Genomic DNA, 25,584 nt, shown 5'->3' on the forward strand with positions numbered 1-25,584 from the left:
GGTGTACTTTTGATCCTTAAGCTTTGTAATACCCAGATATATTCTATTCTCTTCTTCCTTGATTACTGTATTTTTGTAATTGGGTGTAAGTGCAAAAACAAAGGGTGTTATGATTTTTGTGGATTGTTGTGCCAAAAGGAGTGTGTTTGTAGAATGACTAAAGGTCACTCTTTTGGTGATTTTTGTTGTAATCTGGTTTTCATTGCATAGTAGAAACCCAAAAGTTTTTGGGGTCTGGATGTAGCTCTTGGTGTAAGAGTGAACCAGTATAAACTGCTTGTGTGCATTTCTCTTACTCTGATCTCTTTTAAATTATATTTTTAAGTTATTTTAAGTTTTGTTGGTATAAACAACCTATTGAATTGAAGAAACAACCGGTTGTTTTTCTGTGTTTCTCTTTAAAACAGATTGTATTCTTGGCTAACTTGGTTCCTTATCAAGATTTCTTCACTGAGTTTCATTAAACCTTCAAAAGTTTTCAAAAATTTCTTTTAAACATTCCACCCCCCTCTTCTTTAAAGGCCACATATTCTAACAACTTCCTCCTTCGAAAAGTCCTCCCGAGATGGTGTTCAACTCTCCATGGATCAGTGTCTCATGTGTTTAGTCCCGGATAACAACCTCTCCCTTTGGCTGTTCCTACTTAGCCTTACGATATTCCTTCAAGAACCTTTCCTTGACCAGGCTAGCCAGTTGGAGACCCAAGGCTATGCATCGTTCGACGTTGTGCCCAAATGCTCTATGGAACTCACACCAGGCTTCTCTTCGCGATCCCAAGTTCTGATCCGTCTTCTAGGGGAACTTTAGCTTGTTTGCTACCCCTGGTATACTCTGGAGCTATTGATAGAATACTCGGTATTTGGGCCGAGTTGTAGACTTTTCCCTGACTTTCATCTTGGGCTCATCTTTCTTGGCTACATATGGTACGTACCTAGAGTCCGTTCTCTTCTCGGCGGAGGTTTCGTTAACCCGTAGAGGGCGATCTCGGTTGCTCTCCTTAGGCCTAGATTGCTTTGAGTTTGAGTTGCCATTCTTCCTGAGTACGACATTTTCTGCCTCGATGTGGGTGACAACTTGTTCACGTACCTCGAAAAATGTCTCCATTGGATTCCTGATTAACGAATCACTGAATGGTCCTTCTGCCATTCCTTGTTCAAAGGCGACGATCATCATGTCTTCATCATGTGTTCGAAGTCTTACCGTAACCGCCCAAAACCTATTAAGATAATCCTTCAGCGCCTCTCCCTCCCTTTGTCTGATGCTGAAAAGGTCATACAACCTCGGGGGTTTGACTTTGTTGACCGATAACTTTTCTCTAAACATCCTAGAAAACTGAGGGAAAAAAGATGATTTGACCATCCAGGATTCCACTAAACCATTATAGGGTTGTACCTGTAAATGTGCCCATGAACATCTTACATTAGATGACATTCGATCCTCCAGAGATGATCATTTGAGCATTGAATGCCGTGAAATGATTTTCATGGTCCTCTATTAATGTGAAAAAGGTGATTTTAGGTGTGATATAATGAGGTGGCACGGGCTCATCCATGATTTCCTGTGAGAATGGCTCGGGATTATCTCTCGACGACAAGTTCAGAGATCGTCCCTTGGTGGAACGTCGGTCATGTCGGTGCAGTCTCTTCCGTAATTCCTCATTGGTTTTGCGCAACTCCTCATTGGTTTGCGCGTGTTCTTCCATAGCTATCCGGGAGACCTCGATTTCTGCCATCAAACATCCTATAGAAGCTCTTGCTCAGCTTGGGCTTTCGCTCGTAGCCTCTTCTGCTTTTCCTTGGCTTCTTATTGGATCCGCTCTTGCTCTCGTTTGTGCTCCTCGTTTGCCTCTTAGAGAGCCCTCATGGCATCCATGAGTTGTTGTAAGGCGGGGGCATCGCTTCCTTCAGATCCTAGCGGTTCTCATCACTTTGAAAGGCTCAATCACGAATGTGGATGAGATTAGGTTTTATTGGGCACCAGGGTGGGCGCCAAAAGTTCTCGTCGGTTAACCTCAGACAGACTGAATGGGCAAGCTCCTCTTCTGCTTTGTCTCCAAGATGCCGCTTCACTGGGACAAAGGGGCTCTACCTGTTGATCATACTCCGACAATCAAGTCAGTGAGAACATTCAAGATATCAAATCGGTTTCAGTCTTAAGTATTCAGAAACCGCGTACCTTTACTTGGGGTCTCAAGCCCCTTTTATAGATATCCCTTCAACAATTTTCACTAATGAAAATATAATCTCAATAGAAAACATATAATCATAACATAAAAACATACTGCTTACATGCACATTTATTCTCGGGTGCTTAACAGTAATAAAACATTCTGTTCACATGGACCTTTATTCTCGGGTGCTAACTATTTTTTTTCCCAACAACTTTTATTAGTATTTAATTAGCGTGTGTATTATAAACAAACGTAATATTTCTTCTATTTTAACTATCTTTTTCGTGTTGTCTTACCAACGCTTGGGTCGAGCTTATGACACACCCTTTTGGACCATGAGAATATATATATAAAAATATTAAAAGAATATACTGTAATTATTTTTAAATATAAAATTTATTTAATTAAAAATGTTTTTTATTTATTAAAGAGTAAAAATATCCGGTTGAAAAGTAGCAAAAAATTTATAAAAAAGTGTATTTTTTTTATAATGATAATGATAGAGCTTTACAATTATGAAATTTAAAATTTACTGTAATGCCGAGACCCGAGCAGAATCATTAGAGAAGAATTCAAAAGAAATTTTTTGGAATTTAACATTTATGGATTGGATTGGGATTGAAGATTTGATTATTTATGAGTTAGAGAAAAATGAATATACATTGATGTCTTTATCATATGAAGACAAAAAATGTTTTTTCCAGCCTCATGGTGGGTGCCATTTTATGGTTATAGGTTTAAATGATTCAAATGAAACCATTCAAATTGAATCCCCTTGTTATGTATTTTATAAGAAGCCTTAGTTAGTTGTCTATTATTTTTTAAATCTTAACTAATAATATATAATTTTTAAAATTTGTATTTTCTTTAATTAATTTCAAATTTCAAGTATCACAAATAAATATCTTTTTATTTTTTATTAATATTTTTGAATAGTTTAGTTGAAACTTTATTAATACGTCTTATAACTTTAGATATATTTGGATAAAAATTCAGAGCAACTATATATATATTTAATTGTTTATATATTTTTACAAATATTTACATATGTATCCGCTTATATTTACTTTCATAAGTTACAAATTGTTCCCACGTCTTGAGAAAAGCAATTGAAGATAGTAATAATATAAACATTTTAACATTTCCTTTTTCATATGTTTTTAAAATTTATTTAAAATTCGTTAAAAAACGTCATTTCTCAATTTCATAGAACTTTATTTTCCTCTTCAGGTAGGCACGTAGGACTTTACCGCAACCAAACATTCCCCCGAAATTTCAATTTCAATTTGAATTTTTAACTTTCAGTCAGCGTCACTCCAAAGAGCCGTACAAACCTTGTGCATTGCCAGTTCGTTCTGTCTTTTCACTCGCTCCCGCGAAGCATTTAAAACATCTGCGACGTAGTATCGTATGCGTTATTCTCGCGGCTAGCGCCATTCGAAGAAGAACCCACACTTCTGGTTCCTCGCGCCACTCCATTTTCTTCCATGACTTCTCCTTCGCATCGCATGCGCATCGATCAGGTCCTTCTCTATTTCCCTTTCTCCAACCCTAAACGACGCCGTTCTGTCCCACATTATCATCGCACGCCCCTCCAAATTCGCATCGCTTCGCAAAATCAAGACAAACAAAAAACATAGACAGTTTCTGATTCTCGCTGCTTAATTGTGCTTTACGAATTCTTATTCTTTTTTTTTGTTTCTCTCACTTGCGTTCGTTTGTTTGTGGATTTGCGCGTGCAGTTTTACGTTTCAAAGAAAAGGAAAGCCTCGTCGCCGGTTTGTAAAGCAGGAAGATCCGAGAAAGGTGTCAGGCACGGGGCTGAGGCGTCTTCGAGTTTCAGAGGCACTTTGGATGGTTTCTTGATTGCGTCTCAGGATGGTGGCGGTGACAGTGCCACCGCCCCAAACACAGTTAAGGGAAATTTGGCATCAGAGATCGGTAGTTCTCTTGACAATGGACTTAATAAGCACACTGTTTTATCGGCTCAAGGGTTTGGAGATTCTGAAACTAGTGGGCCGAATGAATTTGGGGAGGCTGGCGTGAAATTGGAGCTCAAACAGTTTGCAGCTGGCTTTTTGTCTTTGTATTGCAGGTAGTTTACTCTATCTATTTGGAAAATGAATAAAGATTGGTGGGCACATCTAATATAGTGGACACCTATAGGAATAATGTTATGTTTCAGAAATTGGTATGTCTCACTCACGGTACAAACTCATTCTCAATTCTTTAGAAAATTGTAGAGGATACAGAAAACTAGAGAACTTCTCATTATTCTCTAAAAAACAAAACAAAGACTGTTTACAATTTCCTAAGCCAGAATTAGATCAACAACTAACAGAATTTTTAATTCTGTTTACAAACTGTTATTACAAATAAAGAAAAGTGTGGGTATGATTGTTATGATGTGATTGGAAAAAGCTGATTGAAAGAAATGATATGGGTTAATGTGATGCTTTAAATAATAGTGTTTTGTATGTACTTATCACCACTTATGAAAAATTGTACGTATCAATGAAATCTTCAATGAGGACTGGTTTTGAGAAGTTTTCTTTCTCTTTTTGTATTGTTTTACCTATGCGCGTGTTTGATTGTTATCCTTTGAATTATGCTACTTGCAGTGAATTGCATCCAAGTGTGGATTTTCCATCAGAGATGAAAGTGGATGATCACAAGAGTGATGGTTCCCTGGCAGAGGGGAATAGTTGTTTACCACAGAAGAGTAAATGCACTGCCAGTGAGCCAGGTTTTGGTGTTGAAAATGTATCATTGAATGTCAAGATCGATGAAGACGTCAAGTCTGGTGTTGTTGGTAATAATACTATGGGACCTGTTCCTAGCTCTTGTACGAAGGTTAAGCTCTAACTCTTAGTAGTTTGGATTTCTTTTGTAACTTGATTGATATTTGAATTTATCATATTTGTTTTGATGCTTTGGCTTCTGAGTGACAGGTTTCTGGTGGTGGTGACACTGCTGCCTTTGAGACAGGCTTTAGAAAATGTAGTAATACGCCTAAACTGTCTAGGAATATGGCTGAATGCTATACACCGGGGTCTTTGATTGTTAAACCTAAGGTTAAGGAGACTCCAAAGTCAGTACGTGGAAGCTCATCATTTTCACCTGGAGAGGCATTTTGGAATGAGGCAATTCTACTTGCTGATAGTTTGTGTGTTCCCATGGCTAATGATCCTTCTAAGGCTATGGGGGAAAGTAATGTGGTGGAAGATGGACCTGAGATGAAGAACTCATGCAATTTACAAAATTATGATGGCAAGTCAAGGAAAATGTTGGATCAAAGTAAAAACAGAATCTGGAATACGGAAACAGGTACTCCTTTTGGGTCAGTTGGGATGCACACAAAAGATTCTTTGAAAGAAGCATCCAGCCTTCCTGTTAAACATTTTGATTTTTCGTTTGAGGGCAACAATTTAGAAGAAAATACCATGCAAAATTGTCATGTTGGTGATCGGACCAATGTTACTTGCATGGCTGGTAAACAGTATGAATCAGGTCCTACAACAGGTCATACTTATGAAAAGAAGAATGAAGTACAAGAGAAGACTTTAGTAAATCAATTAGGAAAAAGAATTTGTCATGGTAATGTTAGTATATCTAGTTCACCCCACAGTGAGTTCGGGACACCAATTAGTGCACGTGAAACTGTTGAAGCCAATACTCCTTCAACTAGTGTATCATTTAATGATCCTTTTGACGTAAATAGCTGGCTTCCTCCTGAAATATGCAATATATATCGGAGAAAAGGAATATCAAATCTTTACAATTGGCAGGTACTGTTATATTTTATATGTGAAGATGTCTCTTTAGTCATCAACTTGTTATAGTGATTTACTACGTTCTAGCTATATAATTGAATGTTTATTTTGGCTGCTACATTTTTTTCCGTTCTAGTCTTTATCTTAATTTCTTCTAACAGAATACAAAATATAATGATGGCTGTAACTAACTAACTGTATAATAAAAGAAGTTATATACTAACTATACTAACTGACTGTGATAAAAGGTGTCTTACACAGTCTGATACTAGAGGTAGCTGAGAAGGTTCTTTAAAATGTTTTTTATTCAAAAACTTATAGTTTCTGGCATACGTAAGTTTGAGCAGGTTATTTTGTTTTTATTTTTATTTTTTAGGCTGACTGCCTTCGAGTGGATGGTGTCCTACAGAGAAGAAATCTTGTATATTGTGCTTCTACAAGGTATTCTCTCACTTTATAGCAATTACTGTAAACCTTGTTACACTTTTGTCTTATTAATTTATTTAAAGTTAAAGAATTACGTGGGGTGGGATACAAAATTGGGGGGTGACTGGTGGTCACTTTCATTAACTAGGATTTCATTTACAGAGAATGCTGGAGTCTCAATTTTGGGAATGGCCATTAACATATTGCTGTACAACTTCATTATTTTATTTTATTTCATATTTATTTTGTTGTACTGAACCACTCATTTTATTGCATCAATACATGGTTTTATAATTTTTTCTCTTAATATTGATTGCTGAATTCTTTATGCTATTTTATTATAATTCTGCTACCTGTTGTCTGTTTTGTTTTCAGTTCATGTGATTCTCCCTAGTCTTTTTTATTTTCCTTTGCTTTCTGTTTTTTCCCTCTGTTCTTCTTGTGCTTCCTTTTTGCCTTTTATTTTGAGGAAGTCATGTACTAAATGTTTTTCTTGTTGCTGCAGTGCTGGGAAAAGTTTTGTTGCTGAGATTTTAATGCTACGGAGGGTGATAATAACCGGAAAAATGGCACTACTTGTTCTTCCATATGTATCAATTTGTGCAGAAAAGGTTCTCTTTTCTGGCCTGCTAATATGTTAAAATTTAAAGATTACATTTCTTGCTATGGTCTTGTGGGTTTTATTTGAGGAATTCAACTTTAAAATATTTCTAAATTCTGAATTTACTTACGTTTTGTCTTGTCATTTGGATTCATATAGGCAGAACACCTCGAACGACTCCTAGAGCCACTTGGTAAACATGTTCGTAGTTATTATGGAAACCAAGGTGGTGGAACAGTTCCTAAAGATACTTCTGTAGCTGTCTGCACGATAGAGAAGGCAAACTCTCTGATTAATAGATTGTTGGAAGAGGGTCGTCTGTCAGAAATGGGAGTTATAGTGATTGATGAACTTCACATGGTATCATCAATTATTACACTTTTTAGTTGTCAGGAGGAGCTCTATTACATGCTGCTTTCCTGTGTATTTTCAATTTGACTATTGTGAAAGCTGAACAGAAAATGGTACACTTGGATGGTTCTCATGGTTTATTAATGTCTACATCTGTTAACAGGTTGGTGATCCCAGAAGAGGTTATCTTCTAGAACTTATGTTGACAAAACTTCGTTATGCAGCAGGGGAAGGTATTCCAAAGTCAAGTGATGGAGAAAGTTCAGGTGGAAGCAGTGAGAAGGGTGATCCTGCACAAGGTCTGCAAATTGTTGGAATGAGTGCAACAATGCCAAATGTTGCAGAAGTTGCTGATTGGCTTCAAGTAAGCATAATTACAAACATCCTCTCTTATGTACACAACTGTTATTGGGCATCCTCTTTTCTCTTGGCCAACTGTCCTCTTTTGTTGTCATTTTTGGTAGTGTAATTACTGAAATCAGTTGAAACTTGATCAGTATAACTTTACATAAATTGGTATTTATCCTTTTAAAACCTAATTCCACTTTTGTTTTGTTATCAACATATTGCATGTTTAGTACTTTGAACTTATTATCTGTTTGAAAGAAAGAAACACCATATTCAATAGAACACTAACTGGAAATAGAGGAACATCAGATTTTGCTAATATAATTGAACCATCCATTTGTAACATTTACTATAAAACCAGTTGTTTTTGGTCTAGCTCCATAGGGAGGCAATTTTGTTTGAGTTGGGAACACCCTCGGCATGGTGAGGCTAGCTCTGGTGTATTTTTTTTCACATACACCAGACTTGAGCTCGAGACCTTATTTGAGAGAAATAAAGTATGTAGCACCTGAATCAACCACCCACTGGTTAGTAGAAAACTGGGAAACACTATAGTGGGATGACTTTGGACATTAATTTAGGATTATAGACTATAGATAAAATTTAAGAAGCTATAGGAAAGTGATAAACTCGGAAATCACTTAATGATCAATCCTACTGAATATTATTTCAAATATTATAATATAAAGAAAATGAATAGTCAAAAATACAAAATTACTAAAATGGCCAAAACTAAAGAAATCATAATAAATAAGTCAAACCCTATACACAATTACTATCAATCTAGGAGAAATAAGATTGTGGGAATGAAGTCTAAATTAAAGATAATGGTGAAATTCATAGAAAAAAGGAAAACTGCAAATAAAAATTAGGAATATGTGAACTGTGAATCATTGAGGAAGAGAAACAGACTTGTGATATGTGAAGGATGAAGAAAAAACAGAACACAGAAATAAGAGAGAATAGATGTGTAAAATGTGAAGGAAGTGAAAAGAACAGAAAACACATGCACTTAAGTCAGCTGCAAGCCGTTAGGTGCAAATAGAGACTGAGCTCTGATGAGTGAGTAGAGACATAAGGAAGAACAGAGACCTGCTGGCAGTGGGTTAGGGACTGGAAGCATTGGGGTTGGGTGGAAACAGATGCTGGCTAGCAGACAGTTGGTCACTGGGTCAGACAACAAAATTCTAAACAAGTGCAGTCTTTTTGCGTGAATGACTGAGGAAAGAAGGGTTCAAACCCCTACAATAATTTTGAAGCTGAAAGTACATTATAAATTGTGAGACTATCCAAATGCAATTTAATTAGGAAACTCAAAAGTCGAGGGCAAAAAGTGACTGCAGTTTGAAGAACCTGAGTGAATCTGATCATGAGCTGCTGAAAACCTCCCCACCACAAACTGTTTTTCCTGCAAAGGCATTTTTTCAACATTGTTAGAGATAGGATGAAGGATATTCAATTCTTCATATACTACAATAAACTTTGTAAGTTATGCTTGGGTAGATTATTGTTTTGTCCTGATTAATGAAACTTCTAACTCACTCTAATATTACCAGACAATTTATTTTTCTTTTGACAGTCCATATACTTCTGAAGTTGCTTGCAGCATTTTTGTATATCTATACCTCCGGAGCTAATCCTATACAATCAAGGTTATCTAGATCATATATGTATTTTAGTATCATATCTTTGTTATTAGTTGATATCAAATCTTCTCTATTAATTGTATTGATTCATTTTTCTCACTTGAGATATATACAAAAGAATAGAAAATGAATTTGTGAGAATAATTTCCTTCTCTTAGGATCTCATATATATAATGGCATTGGAGATTTCAGATTCAATGAATAAGAGGGAAGAGAAAAGAATAAGAAAGGTCATATCTAGAAAATGGGTACAACACAAAGCACACATTACGAAGTAGTTAGATAGGCAAATTTGAATTACTATCACTTCTTTAAATTTTAATGACTTGGACAAATTGATTTTTGATTTCATTCAGAAAAGAAGTAAAGATAGATAATAATTCAAAATGGCCTGTCATTATACAAACCCAACTATGTGTGGAATACTTATCAATGAAAGTAACAAAATATCTAAAACCAAAAGACGAGACACGACTTGGCCCCAAATATCAGAATGGATGATAGAAAAAACAGAAATACATCTTGATTAAGGTTGTTTAGGAAAAGAAGATCTCACATGTTCTCCTAGTTGACATGACTGCATTTTAATGTTTGAAGTCTACTAAGTTTGAAGACCATTTTTTTTAAATTTTGACAAGTAGGGATGACCCAACAATCGTCTAAAAGTTTGGGAGATGGGGATGCAAAAACAAGACACAAATGAACTAGTTCCAAAATAGTAAGCCTCTAGATTCATGTCTTTCTCCAATTAGTCACCCCGTACTATGTTCCTGTATAACAAAAGAATTTACATCAAAGGTTATTGAAATTTTTAAAGACTTGGTTAATTGAATAAATAAATAAGATTGAAAGGACATTTTAGATTTAAGGAAGGAGAAAGCGAAACTTGACAACCCCCCTTAAAGGAAACTTTAGAACCATTGGCTAAGGTTTTGAAATGAGGAATTTTGGGAAAAGAAAGGGATGAGAACAAAAAGGTATTACCAAAAATGTGATCAGAAGCACCTGAGTCAAATGTCCATGGACTTTGACTTTCCACAAATTGTGAGATGATTGTGCCAAGCCGATTTCAATCTCAAATATTTTCGTATTCTTTACTAGAGAATTTGGGTTCAACAACTTCAAATTTATAGATATTGGCTGTCATATCTGGAAAGTCGTGCAAAGAGAAGCAATTCTCTTTCGATGTTACCCATTCTCTTATAGTGTGTGCATTGAGGATGTCCCTTACAACCATGTGCTCCTCTATTATTGCATTATGCTCTTCCACTTGTAGAAACCATGACAGAAGATTCCATAGGTGCCGTGTTGTCAAGCATTCCGTGGATGGGACTTCGTGATCGGTTAACAAGTTGATCTCTAACAACATGTTCAAAATTTAGATGCATGGCATGGAGGATCATAACCATATATGATTTGTCAAACCTTTTCTTATTCTCGTCTAATGACTCAACCTCCAATAACATATTCAATTCTTGAATAGTAGATTTAGCTTCACTCATAGAAGACAACATGTTGTGATTTGTTTGTTTGCGAGAGGCAAACTTATTGGCAGAGTCATAAAGGCGATGAGCATGGTAGTTGAATCGTGAATCGTATCGTGAATCGGAGAGCTTATATTTTGAATTGTGAATCGGAGAGCTTATATTTTGAATCGTGAATCGTTTCGTATCGTGAATCATAAGATTCATGAACATTTAAAAAATATAATATAAAACATGTAAACATGTAAAAATATAATTAATACTCACAAAACCATATTTAAAAAGAGTAGTTGTACTATATTAGGTTAATATTATAATGGTTGGATTGGGCTGGATTATATGATCCAACTCTTTGTTAGATGAAAAAAAATTATATTTGGGTTGGTGGCCCAAGGAGAGACAACATTAGGGTTGTCTAATGTTGTCTTTTGCACAAGTGCCTCTTCATTTTCCATGGACATGTTTCTGCTGCTGCAGTTGTCTCTTCATTTTCGCATGGTGCCCCTTGACAGTTGGGCTCCCATGCCTCATACGCTGCGGCTCCAATCGTGCCTCCCACTCCTCCTGCAGTTCGCTTCTTCATCATTCACTCTCGTTGTCGTTCTCCATGCGTCACTATGTTTGGGTCGTTGGAGGAGAAGAGGGAAATCTTAGTTGAAGGAGAAGCAAGTTCATGGTTAAGAAAAGTTAGGGTTTTAACAAACCCAAATACACTGCATGATTCAAGGCACGATACATAAGTGATTTTGCAATTCTGCGATTTTTTGAACGATTTGCTCTTGTATCTTGCGATACGGGAGCAAAAATGATTATTCCCACAATTCGTATCGCGGGAGAGCAGAATCGTATTGTTTCGTATGAATCATATCATGTATCACACGATACTTACTACCATGGCGATGAATATAATTTGAAATAATATTAATTTTTTTTTCTAGATAGAGTTTCACGTTTTGAACGAGTACCCAATCATTTGGGTTCCACAAATTGCTATAGTAACGCACAAAGCTAACAATAGTTTTTGGCCAATGTTCAACTTGATTAGATGACACATTACTCCCGTCTTGTTCAAGGTGAATGTGGAAACCTTGGTCACGGAACCAAGGTGCAATTGATGTACGCCAAGAGGGAGTTAATTTTCCCATTTAGTTTTTTAGAAGTAATGGCAAAAGTTCCAGAGAATGAGATGACAAGTCCAAAAGATTTTTGTTGTAGGAGGAGATCAACAGAAAGAGACAACCAATAAGAAACAAATAGAGAATCATAGATTTGACCTTCAATCAAGCTGATTGAGCTTTAGCAATAAAATACACCATGTAATTGTTAAGTTGCTTGAGAGAGGCCAAATGATTAGTAGAATCATAGAGGCATTAGATGTTTGCAAAAATATTTTGGGCCTTTTTTTCGAAAGGAGTTACGGGTTTTGAATGACTAGAGAGCGCTTAAAATATTATAGGCTGTATTGATTGCTAAAGTAAAGAACAAAGCGGAAAACCATTCTTCTTCCCTTGTTGAACTTTGTCTACAGATGACGATCTTAAAAAAAAAAATCATCGAATGATGATTTCTTTGTCGAACTAAGACAGCCAGAGTGGGATTGACCCACTCTGATACCAACTTAAGTTAAATACAAAAAAATAGAGAATGACTTCAAAGGAGTAATTTCGCCATCTCAGGATCTCGTATTTATAATGACATTGGAGATTTCAAGTACAATGAATGAGAGGGAAGAAAAAAGAATAATATTTAGAAACCAGGTAGAATACTAAGCAAACAACATATTTTCATTAAATAACATTTAAGATGGCTTTTTTTAACATTCTAAATGAAAATAAAGCACCCATGTTGTCTAGAAACATGGTTTTGAGCTTAATCTTTTTCTATTGTCTAGATGTTAGCACTTTTAGTAGTCTTAACCACTTGGCTTATTATTTTTCATCAAATTTTTGATTTATTTGAAACAATGGGGAAAACTCCTTTTGCATAAATATAGATTTTGTAGAAACTTGAAACTCATCAAGTTAGTAGGTATTCCGGTCAAGTTGATCATCCATCTTCTAAAAATTAACTTCAAAGAAACAACTCAACAAGTGAAGATGTTCACCACCAAAACTCCTAAAATATAATAACCCAACAAACTACAACCATAGATGCTGAAGAACAACAAATCATACCATTTTGGCTCTTCCAACTTATTGAATGCAAGAGTGACTCTAGGCTAAAACTCCAAGTAAGTATTGTTAAGACTCCCAAAAGGCACCAAAAGAACCAAAATCATTCGAAGCTAGCCAAAATCACATCTTAAAACATGACATTACTAGGGTCCCGAGATTGTGGCATGCCTAGTTTTCCTTCTCTTATTGGCTGTGATATCCTTGTATTAAAAAGAGGACTTTAAGCCTAACTCAACCTCATAAAACTGACCTATAAGGTGAGGTTTGCATCCACTTATAAACTACGAAATGTCCTAATCTCTAGTCGATGTGGGATCTCCAACACCCCCCCTCCTTATACCAAGGCTACCAACTCATGTGTGAGACTATATATTATGGTTGATCCGATAACAATCTGATAGCGGGTGACCTGATAAGCTGAACAAACACTTCTTAGGATAGACTCGAAATGACCTGATACCATATTAAGAAGTGAACTTTAAGCCTAAATCAATCTTATAAAACCGGCTTATATGGTGAGGTTTGCACCTACTTATAAATTATGAAATGTCTTAATCTCTAGTCAATGTTGGATCTCCAACACCTTGATTTCTTGAAACACCACCCATGGCATTCTAAGGCCTAGCCCTATGCATCTCTTATAAATTTGCATCCAAGATCACCCACTAAAACAAGAAACACAAAGTTCATTAGGGATAAAGACAATTTTGGATGACTGGGAATGGAAGATTGACTAATTTTTCTTTTTATTAACTCGGACTTTTATATTCAAATTGATGACTATTGATTGCTGCATATCTGGCATTGTCATATTTGTATAAATTCTTCCTTTTTTGATGTTATCTTATAAATGTCTCAAATTTTCATCAAGGCAGCACTATACCAGACAGAGTTCCGGCCAGTTCCACTAGAAGAATATGTAAAAGTTGGCAACTCCATTTACAATAAAAATATGGAACTTTGTAGAACAATCTCAAAAGTGGCTGACCTTGGAGGTAAAGATCCAGATCATGTTGTTGAACTATGTAATGAGGTAGGTGGTCTAGAGTCTTAGCTGCAATGTCTATACCTTGTAATACTGAAAACTGTAAAATTATGAATAACTAAATATTATTTTCAGGTTGTTCAAGAGGGACAATCAGTGTTAATATTTTGCTCTAGCCGGAAGGGTTGTGAATCAACTGCAAGGCACATTGCAAAGTTCCTTAAAAGATTTACTGTTGATGTTAATGATTGTGAGTTTGCTGATATTACTTCTGCTATTAACTCCTTGAGAAAGTGCCCTGCTGGGTTGGACCCCATATTGGAGGAAACTTTTCCTTCTGGTGTTGCATTTCATCATGCCGGCCTTACGGTAAGTTTCCAATTTTTTTTGCTTCATGGCTTCCACCAACACTTTATTACTGTTGGAGATCCCACATTAACTAGGAATAAATCTAAATTATAATATATAAGTGGAGTGCAAACCTCATCTTATGAGTCTATTTTGAGGTTGAGTTAGACTTAAATTCGATTACTTAATAATAACATATCCTCTTGTTGGTTCTACTCTATATAGATGATGAAAATGTTGTCTATATAACCTGTTACTTTTTTCTGTTTCACAGGTTGAGGAAAGAGAGATTGTTGAAACCTGTTATCGGAAGGGTCTTTTACGTGTTTTAACTGCCACATCAACCTTAGCAGCTGGGGTAAATTTGCCGGCGAGGAGAGTCATTTTTCGCCAACCTAGAATTGGTTGTGATTTTCTAGATGGGACGAGGTACAAACAGATGGCTGGTCGTGCTGGTCGAACTGGAATTGATACAAAAGGAGAAAGTGTATGTTTTTTTTTATTATGCTTTCAAACTGTTACATGGTGATGTGAATGTGGTATTTTCATGATGTTAAGCTGATGGATTTGGGGTGTTCCTAAGCATAAACATATATATGCTACACTTTCTTTTTGTCATTTTTTGTTTTGAATTTTCTCTTTGTTGCACTCAACATATGTTTCTTTTTTCTCTTTCCCTTTACTGTGGAAAATATGATGTATATTTTTCTGATTTGGAAAAAATACAATAGAGGTATAAGTAGAATATAAAAGAATAAACCTGTACACTAATCCATCCTGAAAATCGCGTGAAATAATTGTCCCTATAAATGCTTAGCCTAATTATGGAAATAAAACTGATCTTATTAATATTAAATCCTATTATGGGCTGCACAAATCAGAATTGGATGATTTTGATTAATATGTGCTGATCCTCCAACAGATTCTGATTGATATGCAGTGATCTCCTACACTAACTTTTCTTTTTTACATTGATGTCATACTTTATTGGGGTGGACTCTAATTATGTAGTTCTGAGTTGATTTACTTTTTTATTCGTACAGATACTTATCTGTAAACCAGCAGAAGTAAAAAAAGTTACAGGACTTCTTAATGAAAGCTGTCCTCCTTTACATTCTTGTTTGTCAGAAGACATGAATGGAATGGCGCATGCAATCTTAGAAGTAGTGGCTGGAGGAATTGTTCAAACTGCTAGCGATATTAACCGGTATGTTAGATGTACTCTTTTGAATTCTACAAAATCATTTCAAGATGTGGTAAAATCTGCACAAGAATCCCTTCGATGGTTGTGCCAAAGAAAATTTCTTGAATGGAATGAAGACACTAAACTGTATAATACCACACCTCTTGGACGAGCATCTTTTGGAAGCTCTCTTTGTCCAGAAGAATCGCTTGTAAGTGTTTGTCTACTTTTATTTAATTTTCTACTTTTATTTAGTTTCATTTCTTTTTTCCCCCTTGATCCATTTTGGGTTTATTACAGTCAAACTTTTCTTGTTTTTTTTGTGTTAGAATATATTAGGCATGTGAATTTGATGATTGGATACATGACATGTTAATTCTTTGTGCATAATACGTTAGAGACCCAAAATGTAGAAGACAAATAAATAGGGAAAATGAGAGAATATATGTATTATTTCCAAAATGAAACAAAACACATAGCAAGCACTTCCAGAGAGGTTAGCACCTCCTGGCCATAATAGAATTTCACAGTATCTTGTATCCTTGCTCCTCACTCACCTCCCTTTATATTATTCCACTACCATCACTCATTAACTAATTCTTTTGCACCCTTTGCCACCCCAACCTCTCTCTTCATGATGGGGAAAAACAACACAATACCAATACGTAGTACACTTTAATAGTTAATGCAGAAGAAATAAATCTCACTAACTTGCAAGAATCTATGAGGAACAACAACAAATGATTAGCAATAGCAAATTGCCAAAATCACAAAGATACCAAGATTTTAACATGGAAAACCCCTCAAAGCAAGGGTAAAAACTATGGGTCGTCCAAACCAAAGAAATAACTCCACTATGATCAATAAAGGCTACAAAGGAGTCTCAATCAAGTGCACAAAACAATGCTAACACCCAGCCAAACAACAAAGCAATAAAGCTTACAAATAGAGAACAAGGAAGATGAAAACCCCCCTAATACATAGCTACTGAGCGAACTGAATATCTCCCTACTCAGACCTTGTATCAACGATCCAACCGTTTAAAATAACAAATCAGGTGTTCTGAACCAGTTGTCAAATTTTCAGCTTGATCAAACGGTGAATGAATATGCAATACTAGTTTTACTGTTGCAGTTATGTGAGAAATCGAGAATCACTTTCTATCTTCATCTCTCTCAAAATGCTGTTGTTCTTATTGACTTGAGACCTTTCCTCTTACTCTCTTTCTAACTTTAGACTCCTTTCCACTTAGTTAAGTGAGACATCAAGTGGGCCTCAATTTGCGCCTTTTCTCCACATGGGTAGGATGCCCAATACCCAACAAATCTCTCCCTCACAATTGTTTGGAGATAACTGCCAAACCGGAAATCTCACATTAAACTTCAAACTTTCCTCTTGGCGATGCTTTAGTCATCATATCAACACCATTATCATCAATTCGAATTTTAACTAACTCCAGCAGTTTAGCATCCAAAGCATCACATGTTTATGAGAGATGCAACCTATAAGCAAGGAAATATTGCAAGAATATCTCATATAAAGGTTAACTTGACTTTGCGTTGCAGGTTGAGTTTCATATCAATTGATTCCTTTAAAGAGATATATGAACATTGTTGGAATCGTATATTTCCATATTTATATAATTGTGTTGGACTTTGTTTGTGGTGATAATTGTTAATTCATATAAATTAGCTCTAACCATATATGTTTTATTTTATGCATAACATTGATTTTTGATTTCGTCTTGATTACACATCTTGATATTAGATTATATTTAAAGTATATTTGGATTGACTTGTATATGGATGAAACAATTGGAAGGTTATGATTTCACAACCCCATCTTAACTACCTTGCTAAGTTCATCATTCACAACCAACCTATTGAATATATATCACCCTTGCCAATAGCACCATAGTGCTCCAACAAATCACTTTTGACTTGCTCCCATGTCAAACACTCATGTTAATAAATACTAGATTTAAAGAAAAGAACGATACCCCTCCATGCAAACTTGGGTGAGGTTCACCTTCACCTCTTATGGGGTACCTTGGACTTGAAAATGCAACTTTGCTCTGACAATCCATCTTGTAGATCCTTCATTGTTGAAAATAACAACTCACATGTCTTTTACTTATTGAGGAAATTTTGATGGTGGGTCTTCACTTATTTGTGACATCTCTTGGTTAGCGGATTCTTCTAAGTTTGAAATCCCATTGGTGTTTGAGAACATCTCCATAAGATTTGCATGGTTCTCATTAGACCAAAGTTGCATAGTTGCAGAGTCGTCTTGTGTCCAACAACTTTCTTTTCCAAGGCTACAACCTTACCTCCATCTTCTTTGGTGGCGTATGTTGACACTACTCGTTTTGATCTTGTATTCAGTAGGTTAGACCAAATGTTAGAGACCCAAAAAGTAGAAGACAAAGAAACAAGCAAATTGAGAGAACATGTGTATGATTTCTAGAATGACAAAAAATACGAGAGGATGATTTTTCCTATATCTTCAGAGCATGCTCCTCCTTAGTTCTCCCCTCCCCCCTCTTATATTTCCAGTACTTCTCTCACTTTTTAAGTAATTCTGTTACACTGTTACACAATTCTCTTCAATCCCTTGTTTCTCCTATTGGAAGCTTTCCAAATCTTGTGCCTACTTTCAAAGTCTAAGCCCATATTCTCCAATCCTAACATAATAGTTCCTTGTAAGTTGTTTTTTTATTATATAATCATTTCCTTGTAAATACTAGGTTAAACTTAAAACTTGTATACACATGTGTTCTTGTGCAATTATCATCAATTCATTTTTGTCATTTTTAGGTTGATATTTGCATTGAAGTCCTTGTTAAATTTTGTGTTTGATTTGATTTCTTGTGAAGATGATGGTAGGATTATGTCCTTGTAAGCACTTGGTTAGAACCAATATATATACTTGTGTGTAATTTCTTTTGTACCATTATCCTAAAAGGATAATATTCAGTTTTTCTATATAATTTTGTCCATTGGTAACTTTAAAATATGGTAGGTAATTTGAGGTAGTATAGTCATGTTATTGGCATCAACTCATGCTTTCTTGATTTCTTAGATTGTGTTAGCTGATCTTTCAAGGGCAAGGGAAGGATTTGTCCTTGCATCTGACTTACATTTAGTATACTTGGTGACACCAATCAATGTTGATGTTGAGCCAAATTGGGAATTGTTCTATGAGCATTTTGTGAGATTGTCTCCTCTTGACCAGGTTGGTCTTCATTAAGCAGAATTCCATTTCTCTATTTTGGCAAAAGATGTTACTAGACTTGCTTGGAGTTCATTAGATGTTTACTATCACCTATCATCATCGGATGCATACGTAAGTCTTATTAATTTTGATATGCATGCAGTCAGTTGGCAATAGAGTAGGAGTGACAGAACCATTTTTGATGCATAAGGCGCATGGCGCACCACTACGTGCTTCAAGCAAGTCAAGACATAATACAAGATCACTGCACAATCAACAAAGAAGCCACAACTATGATGATCAAACACTTCGTGTTTGTAGAAGATTCTATGTTGCACTCATTTTGTCACTTCTAGTTCAGGTGCTTTTTTCTCTATTTTGTGGACTCAAATATTTCTATTCTTACAACTATTTTTATATGGCAGAGGAAATTCTAGCATGGTTTTTCCCTTGAAAACCTAAGCATTCCACTCCAAATGCAATCTCTAACCACAATAATGAGTAGAGTTGTCAAAATTGGCTTCATTCAATGTACTTGGCTGGCGGGGCTCTAAAATTTGAGGCCTGAAAAAATTGGACTAATTTGACTCATCCTAATGGGTCTTCCTAGACCATTGCAATGTTGGCCTAATATTATTATTTTTCTTTTGAATGCGATCTAAATTTAGAATGGCGTCATTGATATTGGATAGTAGAAAATATTAGAGACTCTAGAAATCCTTTATGGAAATATATTGGAAGCCATAATGGGTTAGGGTAGAAGTATCATGGACAAAAAAACACAATATATACATATAGTTATTTAAAAAAATGCAAAAATATAATTGTAATGAAATAATGATGAAAGGTAACTGTAATAAATAAGAATTGCAAGTCTCTAAATTCAAATTAAAATAAAATAAATCAAAATACCACAAATTTCAAGTTCAAGACTTAAAAATAATATTACAAAATAATATAAATGTCCTAAATTTGTAATTATCTATCTCTTGAATCCCAACTTTTTATCTTCAGTGCCAATTTTGTTTATTGGAAAGTAGGTGATAGATTTTTTTAGAAAATTAAGAAAATAATTATTGAGTGGAAAAGAAAAATAAAAAATCTAGGGAGTTGAGTGATGTTGAATTAAAGGAAATTGAAAGAAAGAAACAACAACGATCTCTAACATTTGCTGCAGCAAATCCAAAGATATCTTTGTAGATTCTTGTGGTTCTGTGAATGTCTACTTCTAGGACTCCATGTGGGTTTCCAGTTCCTTTGTGGTCACCATCATACCTCAGACGACCCTAGGAAACTGATACCAATTGCAACAGCTAACATTCACTTAGAAATTATAGAGGATAGTGGGCTTTGAAAATGATTATTGATTACCCCCAAAACTCTGTACAAAAGATTCTATGTATAATTCTGATTTCCACAGCTATAACTATTTTTACACCAGAATTAGACTGCTTATTTTATAAGCAACTAATAGTAGAATGAAGTCTATTTTTAATTCTGTTCACTACCTGTTATTACAACAACAATGTAAGCTGGTGGCTGAGTGGATGAAGTTTGGTAGAATGCCTAGGTTAAAGATCTGTTCTAATTGTTTGGTTTGGGTCGAGTTGTATGGCCCAACCCCTTTCTTTAAGAAAAAAAGCACGTGGGATAACTATTATATTAACCCACTTGGAAAATGAAAAGAGAAGAGAAGAGAAGATTAGGGTATTTAGTAACTTGGGTCGGGTTGGGCCATGTTGCGACTTACACCATGGTTGCTCTGAGCTGTCATGCTATGGCAGCCAGGAGAAAGTTTGCTACCGAAATCTGCCATGATTTTTTTATAACATTGATTAAAAATTTGGATAGGCTGAGATGGGCCAACAAGTATGTAGGCCATAAGGAATTCGGGTTCGCCCACCCTACCACATTTTTCACGCACTAGCTTACAATAATGGTTGAACAGACCATTTTTTACACTTTTAACAAAACGTGTACATTGGACTACCACAACATGTCTCATACTACTACAATTGCTAGGGCCTCTAGTCTATCAACAATGAAGGAAACATGTTTAAAGTTCTTAGACTTTAGGTTTGGATCTAATTCAATCTTGCAAAACTAGGTTGCAAGATAAGGTTTTGTTAGGATATAAGGAGATAGTTAGAACATTAATGGGTTAGTTTGATATAAATAGGGGAAGAAGGATAGGAGGGATTCAAATTTGTTTGTGTAAATTGAGCATTGGATATTTAGTCTGAGAAAGGAGGAATCCTTTGGGAAGGGGCAACCCTTAGAGGAGAGTATTCTCTCCTATGCAATTTTCTTTTCATCCTATTCATTAATGTCATTCTTTCTTTTCAATTCTTGGTTCGTAATAGGTTTGCACCCAATTTTTTTAAGCCATGTCACTTATTGATGTGAAACCTAACCACCACCCATGATATTGCAGTTAAGATAACCACCAAGGGTGACTGCACGTAAGACAACCTTCCAACAATCTCCCTCAAGCCCATGACATATGCAGGTGACCCAACAAGTGATCTAGGATATACTTTGATACCATCTAAGAATTTGGTTTGGACATAACTTACATAATTTGTTTGTAAGATGAGGTTTGCACCCCACTTACATGTATTCCATTGTAGCCACATTACCAGGTGATGTGTACCTAAATAACCACCCTTGATTTTGTAATCAAGGCAAACCCAATTTAACGTGACTTTTCACCAATAGTTTTCATCATTAACATGTTAAAAGTCTCTAAAAAGCTCATATCCATTGGAAAAAGGGATATTTTTTTTTCAAGCTATCACATGAAAGATATCATAAAACATAAAAAAGATACAAACAAACATAGGGGACTAGGCCAAAACCTATGCTGAAAAATCAAGAAACTCCCAAAAACTAAAAAAGTGAAACATGGGGAGTTTAGATCTGTTATGGAAGAAGTTTAAAGAAATGGATAAAATATTTATTCTCCTATTATTATATTTATTAAGAGTGATATTAATTTTTTCTTAACATTGATGAAAAAGTAAGATCATTTGAAACATTGAATTGTATCGGTGATACTTAATTACATAGATTCATTCATGTATCATAACATAAGATTCATTTGATATTTGAATTGGTAGAGAGCAAAATGTATCAAATCTTAAGATTTGAATCAGAAGATTTTGATAACTATGTCTGTTATGACATAACGAAGGAGAAATTAGTTAAGATAGTTAGAATACTGCTGAGTTAGTTACTTGAGGTGTTAGAGAAAAATAGAGGGAGAGGAGAGAAAAGGATGTTGATTATCCCTGGAATTTCATTAGAGCTTATTTTATTTCTTGTGTAAATGTGATGTTTTGAAGGAAACTCCTGTGGGTGAAGTTTGTGAAGCATTCAAAGTTGCTAGGGGAATGGTTCAATCCTTGCAAGAGAATGCTGGTAGGTTTGCATCTATGGTTGCTGTGTTTTGTGAAAGACTTGGATGGCAAGATCTTGAAGGCTTAGTTGCTAAGTTTCAAAATCGCGTATCGTTTGGAGTTAGAGCAGAGATTGTAGAACTTACCACCATTCCCTATGTGAAAGTAAGCACTAAGCACACTCAAGTTCTGTGATTGCTTGACATGCTCCTTGGTATAATTTTATTTGCTTGTACTAGTAATCTTATGCCCTGTTTCTTTCATTCAATTTGCAGGGTTCCCGAGCCAGATCACTCTATAAAGCAGGTTTACGTACACCTCTTGCAATTGCTGAAGCATCCATTCCCGAGATAGTAAAAGCACTTTTTGAGTCTTCATCGTGGGCCACAGAAGGTGATCTGTGGATTAAGTTTTCTAAATTCTGTTATGTTGGTTTAAGTTTAATATTTTCATATAGGTTGAGATAGTATTGATTATTCTTAGTAACTATATATGGTAAACTGTAAATATGGAACCAAATTAACTAAATTAACATTTTTTCATAGAGAAAAGCCCATTATCAATGTACTGTGCTTTTAATTTATCCAAGTTAATCTTTTTTATGTACATTTTGCTTAATTCATTAAATTGATTTTCTTAACTTGGGAGTGTGTGTGTGAAGCTGCCTTACATTTTCCTTGTTTTATGAGTTGATTTTGTTTCATTGAAAGGTTCTGGCCAAAGGAACTTACAATTTGGGTTAGCAAAAAAGATAAAGAATGGTGCTCGCAAGATTGTTCTTGATCAAGCTGAGGAGGCTAGTAATGCTGCTTTCTCAACCTTTAAGTCTCTTGGGTTTAGTGTCCCACCGTTTGCTCCTCGCCTATTATCTTCTGCTACTCATGATTCTATCCGGCAAGAAGCTGGAAGTACTATCGGAAGTGACACAACTGACACTAGTTGTAATTTTGTTGATGCAAATCACATTGATAATTCTAATAAATTTACTTCTGACAAAGAAAAAGAAGACTTAATTAAATTATCTGTTAATGGTGCTCTGGCTTCTGTGGAAGGAAAATTAAGCAGCAGTATGCTATGTAGCTTGTCCACTTTTCCAGTTGCAGGATCGATAATGGATAAGCAGAATGGGACTTTTGACCTTGCTAAAAATTCAGACATGTCCAACTTTTCTGCTCCATTTCAGAAACCAAAAGATAAATCTCGTGTACATGATGGGCCCCATGCTCATTGTACAGAGGAACAACATAAGAATGGAAATTTGACCAGTGGTAATTGTGATTGGTCAAGCAAGAAAGGACCCATTAATGCAGTTAGTGGTCCAGGTGGGCTTGATTCGTTTTTGGAAATATGGGACACTTTGCCAGAGTTCTACTTTGATATCCATCACATCAAACGATTGGAATTGCACTCTGCTGCCCCCTTTGAAATACATGGCATAGCCGTTTGTTGGGAAAACTCTCCTGTGTATTACATTAATCTTCCCAGAGATATTCTGTTTTCTGACAAAGGAAAAGATGACTGTTTATCTGTGAGTGCATGCAGCCATAAACAGAAAGTTTCATCTTTTAACTCTAACCAAGATTTGGAGATTGCTAGGATTAGGTGGGGTAGAATTAGTAAAATAATAGGGAAAAGAAATGTCAGAAAGTTCACCTGGAATTTGAAAATTCAGATTCAGGTGCTGAAAAGGCCCGCATTTCCGGTTCAAAAATTCAGATGTTTGGACACACCTGGAAAAATTGTGGACCTTGATGTTATAGACAATTCTTATGTGTTGTTTCCCCCTATTCATGTTCAGGATGCAATTGATCTATGTATTGTGGCTTGGATTCTTTGGCCTGATGAAGAGAGTAGCTCTACTCCAGACCTGGATAAGGTAATGTAAATGCTTGTACTGCTTCCATGAATGTGCAGACTTGTTCCTTTATTTGGCATCAATTTTTGGTGATTTGACAGTGTATCTTACGAGTGTCAACAATTGTGGTTGACAATATAGGAGTTGAAGAAGAGGTTATCCTCTGACGAAGCTGCAGTTGCCAATCAGAGTGGTAGGTGGAGGAATCAGATGCGAAGGGCTGCTCATAATGGTTGCTGTCGTCGAGTTGCTCAAACACGAGCATTATGTTCCGCTCTTTGGAAATTACTTGTTTCTGAGGATCTTGCTGAAGTGCTTATGGGAATAGAAGTCCCGCTGGTAAGTATTTATGAAGCTTTGGTATACTTGGAAGCGTGTCTGATGAGTATTTTACACCAATTTTTCTTTAAATGCAATTTTTATGTCTTATATTGTACAGGCAATATACCTATAAAAATAAAATGATAATCCAATATTGAACAATTTCTGGATTTATGTAGAATGCTCTTATCAATATGTGTGATGGATACATCTTAATTAATCATTCACTTAACACAGCATGGTTGTTGGATTTTATTTTTGTTGAAGATTCCATATAGACTAGAGATATGACCAAATTATACTATGTAAGTGGGTGCAAACCTCATCTTAAAAGTCGGTTTTGTAAGGTTGAGTTAGTTCTAAAACTCACTTTCTAATATGTTCATAAGAGTCTATCCTAGCATGGGTTGTTTGGTCTATTATGTCATTCATTATCGAGTCATAATTGGACCAACCACAAAAATCTTGTCCCAAACTTGAGATGTTTAGTCCTCAATGTGAGGGGATGAGATAGAGACCCCACATCAATTAGAGATATAACCAAATTATAGTATATAAGTAGGTGTAAACCTCATTTTACATGCATGTTTTGTGAGGTTGAGTTAGGCATGAAGTTCATTTTCTAAGAGTTTTCATGATTTCTAACACTTGCAAATTGTTTAAAAAATTAGAAAGATTTAAATATAAAACCATTTATAAGCCTTCACCTCACTTGTTATTTTTTATTTGTGAGGTCGTTGATGATGTTTGTATTGGCCTTAATGATGACATGGCCTAGGGTTTGATTCATGCTATCTCTATGCCACCAAATAAAAGTTGGGTTTCAGCTCAATGTAGCTTAAGCTTTGCATAATCTATAATTAACTTAAGAATAATACATACAATTGAAAGAAGATTGAATATATTTCTGAATGTTTTTACAAATATGATTATAGTCTAAATTTATAAACTTTTTACAACTAATTAAGAAAAGAATGGGTAATTAAAGCTAAACAAATAAAATAAAATCACCAAAATATATTAAATCTGTCCTAATAAATAAAAAAACAGGATCTGCACTAATTATGGAATAATTATCTCCTAATTATGCAACATACTAATTTAGAGTGTGTATTTCCCTCTCTTAGGATCTCATATTTATAACAATTTTAGACACATAAGATACAATATGAGAGGGAAGAGAAGAGAATATGAAAAGATTGATCTAGGAATTGGGTGTAGCACAAAGCATACAACACCTTTACAATAAACTCTACGATTATTTAAGCTAACAAATTGAAATCAATAGGCTTTGGCATGAGGGAGCAT

The 25,584-nt window shown here is 35.4% G+C and overlaps 1 protein-coding gene across 4 annotated transcripts in view; it reads left to right on the forward strand.

The window, feature by feature from the left end:
* The first annotated feature begins 3,480 nt into the window (after positions 1-3,480).
* The window catches only part of LOC137824152 (MUS308 and mammalian DNA polymerase-like protein), a 30,149-nt gene continuing 8,045 nt past the window's right edge, over positions 3,481-25,584 (forward strand). For 2 of the 4 annotated variants that reach the window (XR_016514899.1, XM_068629626.2), the window contains exons 1-18: positions 3,481-3,693; positions 3,913-4,265; positions 4,792-5,023; positions 5,122-5,958; positions 6,320-6,384; positions 6,875-6,980; positions 7,130-7,330; positions 7,485-7,685; positions 13,845-14,006; positions 14,094-14,327; positions 14,581-14,793; positions 15,350-15,700; positions 18,571-18,723; positions 18,866-19,063; positions 22,047-22,265; positions 22,376-22,493; positions 22,811-23,976; positions 24,097-24,294. Coding sequence is in view for 3 of the 4 variants with exons in the window: in XM_068629626.2 (XP_068485727.2) it covers positions 3,658-3,693; positions 3,913-4,265; positions 4,792-5,023; positions 5,122-5,958; positions 6,320-6,384; positions 6,875-6,980; positions 7,130-7,330; positions 7,485-7,685; positions 13,845-14,006; positions 14,094-14,327; positions 14,581-14,793; positions 15,350-15,700; positions 18,571-18,723; positions 18,866-19,063; positions 22,047-22,265; positions 22,376-22,493; positions 22,811-23,976; positions 24,097-24,294 (5,043 nt within the window). In the remaining variant the exon portion in view is untranslated. Of the gene's footprint in view, positions 3,694-3,912; positions 4,266-4,791; positions 5,024-5,121; positions 5,959-6,319; positions 6,385-6,874; positions 6,981-7,129; positions 7,331-7,484; positions 7,686-13,844; positions 14,007-14,093; positions 14,328-14,580; positions 14,794-15,349; positions 15,701-18,570; positions 18,724-18,865; positions 19,064-22,046; positions 22,266-22,375; positions 22,494-22,810; positions 23,977-24,056; positions 24,295-25,584 lie in introns of those variants that run through there. The other 2 variants (XM_090293991.1, XM_090293992.1) reach the window with 2 other exon arrangements.

The sequence above is a fragment of the Phaseolus vulgaris genome, chromosome 8, assembly GCF_051622355.1.
Source record: "Phaseolus vulgaris cultivar YP4 chromosome 8, ASM5162235v1, whole genome shotgun sequence".
Classification (NCBI taxonomy): domain Eukaryota; kingdom Viridiplantae; phylum Streptophyta; class Magnoliopsida; order Fabales; family Fabaceae; genus Phaseolus; species Phaseolus vulgaris.